The sequence below is a fragment of the Haplochromis burtoni genome, unplaced genomic scaffold (genome assembly GCF_018398535.1).
Source record: "Haplochromis burtoni strain Fernald_Lab_line unplaced genomic scaffold, NCSU_Asbu1 Contig_2339, whole genome shotgun sequence".
NCBI classification, from domain to species: Eukaryota; Metazoa; Chordata; class Actinopteri; order Cichliformes; family Cichlidae; genus Haplochromis; species Haplochromis burtoni.
Genome location: NW_024584700.1, coordinates 2588 through 7806, shown reverse-complemented (window position 1 = coordinate 7806; position 5219 = coordinate 2588). Strand labels below are relative to the sequence as shown.

At 37.5% G+C, this 5219-nt stretch overlaps 1 protein-coding gene across 1 annotated transcript; it reads left to right on the top strand.

The window, feature by feature from the left end:
* Positions 1-191: 191 nt before the first annotated feature.
* On the top strand, positions 192-4119 carry LOC121813720 (NACHT, LRR and PYD domains-containing protein 3-like; the record flags this gene model as incomplete). The annotated part of the gene is made up of 3 exons (XM_042217612.1): positions 192-820; positions 2227-2400; positions 3634-4119. Coding segments are annotated over 3 exons (1014 nt in total), but the record flags the coding sequence as incomplete, so codon positions are not given.
* Positions 4120-5219: the final 1100 nt, after the last annotated feature.

Sequence of the window (5219 nt, the reverse complement as noted above, 5' to 3'; positions counted from 1 at the left end):
TGAAGAAGGTCAAGTATGACGGAAAAGCTGAGACAGATCCAGAGAGCAGGAAGATGATTGAGTCTCTGGGAAAACTGGCCTTTAATCAACTGCAGAAAGGAAACCTGATCTTCTATGAATCAGACCTGACAGAGTGTGGCATCGATATCAGAGCAGCCTCAGTGTACTCAGGAGTGTTCACACAGATCTTTATAGAGGAGAGAGGACTGTACCAGGACAAGGTGTTCTGCTTCATCCATCTGAGTGTTCAGGAGTTTCTGGCTGCTCTTCATGTCCATCTGACCTTCATCAGCTCGGGAGTCAATGTGCTGGAAGAAGAAACAACCTTCAATTGGGCTAAATTATTTAAGAAACGAAGCGTACAATCGTTCCACCAGACAGCAGTGAACAAGGCCATACAGAGTCCAAATGGCCACCTTGACTTGTTCCTCCGCTTCCTCCTTGGTCTTTCACTGCAGACCAATCAGAGTCTCCTACAAGGTCTGCTGACACAGAAAGGAAGTAGCTCACAGACCAATCAGGAAACAGTTCTGTACATCAAGAAGAAACTCAGCGAGAATCTGTCTGAAGAGAAAAGCATCAATTTGCTCCACTGCCTGAATGAACTGAATGATCATTCTCTAGTGAAAGAGATCCAACAGTCCCTGAGATCAGGAAGTCTCTCCAGAGATAAATTGTCTCCTGCTCAGTGGTCAGCTCTGGTCTTCATCTTACTGTCATCAGAAAAAGATCTGGATGTGTTTGACCTAAAGAAATACTCTGCTTCAGAGGAGGCTCTTCTGAGGCTGCTGCCAGTGGTCAAAGCCTCCAATAAAGCTCTGTAAGTAAACATGTGTTTTTAACCTCATCCCTTATAATGTTGTTGTTGGTCTAATCAGTGTACTGGACAAAACCCCATTAGTCCCATTCTTAAACCTCCCCCCTCACAACTGTCACCAAAGGATTTACCTCCCTGATCAGGAGAAAGAGTCTTACTATGTGTTTTCTACTATCTGTTGTCTTCGTATGTTCCTAACATCTGCTAACATCACGAAAATCTACCTTCTGTCTGTCTACCTTCTGTTTTCAACATGACCACCATTTATGTGTTACACTTCAGCACTGACCATAGCATCATTATAGGGCCTGAAAGTCATCTTCATAATTGTCTTCTGTCTGCCCTATTCGGCAGATCGTCACCTGTCAAGGCAGTCCCCTCTCAATTGAGGCACTTGTTAACCTGGGTTGGTATTCGAAACCTGGACCTCAGGCTCCAAGGGAAAATATTATATTTAACAAGACTTGAATAACCAATTAGACCTACAATTTATTCTTTAATTGTAGAAGACTTGGCAGGTACAAAGTAAAAACACCATAGTGTGGTACACTTTTGTGCTCTTTGTTGATGGAAATAATGATGAAAGGAGAATTCCTTGAAAGATCTGACATCTGCTCAAAGTTATTATCCACAGGGAAAACCTTGAAAGTCTTGAGAACTTGGAAGTCCAAATCATTCTCTGAATTATTATCCAACACAGAGATGATGATGAGCATACAGAGTGTCAAATCCAAGTTGAATCTGTAATTCCTCTCCAATTTCCCTTTGGCACCTCTTGTTACGGTTTGGAGGAGGACTCAATTCAATTCAATTCAATTATATTTATATAGCGCCAAATCACAACAAAAGTCGCCTCAAGGCACTTCATAGATACAGAGAAAAGCCCAACAATCATATGACCCCCTATGAGCAAGCACTTTGGCGACAGAATTTCCAACAGTAAAATTCTGGAATCCTTTAAACTGCTCATCTGACAGGCCACCGGAGACTGTCCCAGAATCCACGAATCCCAAATCATACTTTTCGAAGTGCCCACCCCACCTTTCTCTCCCTATCTCTCTGATCCACTTTTAACTATGTTCCAGTGTTGAAATATTTCTGTTTCTTACAGACTTAAATCTTGAGCTGTTTAGTTTGCTTGTTTGTTTGTCTGTTTTGTGAGTGTGCCCTGACATTTTTCTTTATCGTAGTTCAATTCAACATTAAATTTTGGTTTCAAAACAGGATTTTTTTTCGAGATTTGGTGGCTATTTTCACTTAGTGTAATTTGTCGCATTTCTGATGACAATGGCAATTTCAGTCAGTCGTGAAACAACAATAAATCTTGCCAAAACTAGTAACTCCTTAGTGCGCCATCAATACATTCTAATCCAGCTTTTTTTGTGTTTCTCTGTGTTCTTTATTTCTAGACTGAGTGGCTGTTTTCTCTCACAGAGAAGCTGGGAAGCTCTGTCCTCAGCTCTCAGTGCTCAGTCTTCAAGTCTGAAAGAGCTGGACTTGAGTAATAACAACCTAAAGGATACAGGCGTGAAGCTTTTGTGTCTTGCACTGCAGAGTCCACACTGTACCCTAAAAACTCTGAGGTGAGATGATTTTTTTTCATGAAATGACATAATTAACCAATTAAAACACTAAATGTCATTTTTACTAATTTATTGTTGTATATTACTGTTTTTCAATGTTATTTCTAAATTGCAGTAAAATTCTACATTTCTACATTTATCTGTTTAAAATGAGGTGATAGCAGTTCCAACCAGAAACTTAAATCCAATCTTCTCATTTGCACAACCTTCACTCAAAAAAACAGGAAAATTAGATAAAAAAAAAAATAAAAAATTAAAGCATTGGTATAGCCTTCAAAAGACCTTTAAGTACCACCAATGATAACTTTCAAGACAGTTAAAAAACTTTATTACTTGTAGAAATAAAAAGTCTTATCTACATGATACAATCCCCATACAATACAATTTATTTAGGAGAAACATCCTGCCCACTAAAAGAATGGACATAATGAACACAGAATTTTGATTAAGAGAAATCTTTTTTCCAGTCCCGTTGCACTCCATGAGCTATTAAACACAGTCAAAGAGGTGGGAATATTAATTTTACCCCCCCCCCCCCTCCAAAACAAAAATAATAATAATAATGGCTATTTCATTTAGAGTTTAAAGTTCACACCCTACAACCATGAATGAGGATTTATGTATTAAAGACTTTCTATGATATTTACCTTTGTGTTTTCATGTTTTCTAACAAGATTTTTGGATTATTTCTCCCATTTTTAATGTTCCTGTACTTATATTTACTGTTTAACTTTTATCTTGTAATTTTTTTTTTATGAACTTATTTGCATTTTTCTGTGTAATTTTTAATCTGTATGTTGTTAATACAAGTGGAGATTTTTTTTTTAAATTTTTTAATTAATTATTTTTTCCTCCTCCCCTTTTGATCTTTAATGGTTTAGTCCAGAATCAATTTGGGCTGTGACTTAACCAATTGACCAGCTAACCAATACCTCCTCATTAAATGTCAATTGGTCAGCTAGTTTATTTATTGAAGCTGCAATTGGTTCATTTGAGAAAAAAAAAATGTTTCCTGTCTTTTATTTAAACACAAACTGTTTCACGTGACTGATGAAGGCCACAAGTGAAAACATGTTGGTTGCTTAATACAGTTATTTCATATTACTTTAAATGTTGCTCGAGTCTCCGCATCGCCAGCATTAAATAATGTTATTTCTAGTAACTCTTCACTACACCATTAATATACTTTTTTCAGTGAGTTTCATTTTTGTCTTTGGGTTCTTTATTTTTCAGACTGATTGTCTGTAACCTCTCAAAGAGAAGCTGCGAAACACTGTCCTCAGTTCTCAGATCACAGTCCTCTAGTCTGAAAGAGCTGGACCTGAGTGACAATGACCTGGAGGATTTGGGAGTGAAGCTTCTGTCTGCTGCAGTGAAGAGTCCACATTGTACACTGGAATCTCTCCGGTTAGGATTCAGTCTTTGCCACTCATTATTACGTTAATGAATCAATAGATAAAGGTTACAGAATTATAAAGTATATTATTATTTTTATGCCTTTAGATGAATCATTGGACTCCAAATTACTGTCTGTAAAGATTTTCATAACCCTGCAAGAAATCCAGGAGTTGTTTCTGATCATGTTATACTGTATTCTTTAATGTTCACCTTAGAGAGTATCCTGCAATAGATACTCATGCATTTATAACTTTCTCAGACTTGGGTTGAAAAACTGAGTCACACACTTTTAGATCTAGGCTAAATTATTATTTATTATTATTATTATTTTTAATTCATTATTATCAGGCTATTCTAAAAAGAAACAAACAAACAAACATAAAACAACAACAACAAAAACATTGAAAAAGTACTAATGGGGATGATCTTCCTCCATTGTAGTTTCTCGATATTGGCTCCTTGTTGAATCGATTGTGAAAGTTCCAATCATTTTCTCATACACAAAATTCAGGTTGCATCAAATGACCCCCTGTTACCTATTGTCCTATTGCTCTTGGTTAATTTGCTAGTCACTGCAAAGTCACAGACATGGTTGTTAAGCTCACCATTAAGGTGCAGATAGCCACTGCAGGGGCTGAACAATACATGTCATCACTCACACAGTAAGAATGAAGAAATCAAAACCAGAAGTCTTCCGTTTTCAAACTGTTGCCTTACCTCCTTTGTACAGTCTGTCAATCTCTGAGTTTCTGTGCTAAAATATTCTTAATATGGCAACAAAACACTACACACGTAAAAACAAACATATCCCTCTACTGCGTGAGTTTTTAATTTGGGGGAAAAAACATATTTCACCCTGTTTTCCTGGGAGCTTTACGGTCCCTAATAATATATCAATCATAAATTAAATGAAATTTAATTAATTAAAAAAATTAATTAATTTAGTTATTGCTTCACATTTTAAAACATAGTGACAGATAACCTATTTAGCAGAAGAAGATGATATGATAAGATAATGATGACTGATATCACCTGTCAACTTTGGTCACAGTGTTGGACCCGATTTTGTCACTCGGAAGGGTCACAGAACGGTTGTCATAACACTTGACAACATGTAAGGTGGTTTTTATCACCATGGGTATCTTTTCTTCAAAATTTTGATGGTAGGTATTGTTTCATCCTGTGTCTCCCCTTGAATAGAATCATCTGCTCATCTATGGTGAGCTTCTCACTCATTGGGATGACGAGGAGCCGCACGGCACGGCACTTTCCGCACGGCACTTTCCATCATCCTCGGAAATGATGCCGGCTTTTGCGAAAGCTCGAACAACAGTGCCAGCAGACATGTTAGCCCAAGCATCTACAATCCATTGGCAAATTGTGGCGTAACTCGCCCGGCGCTGCCTTCCACTCTTGGTGAA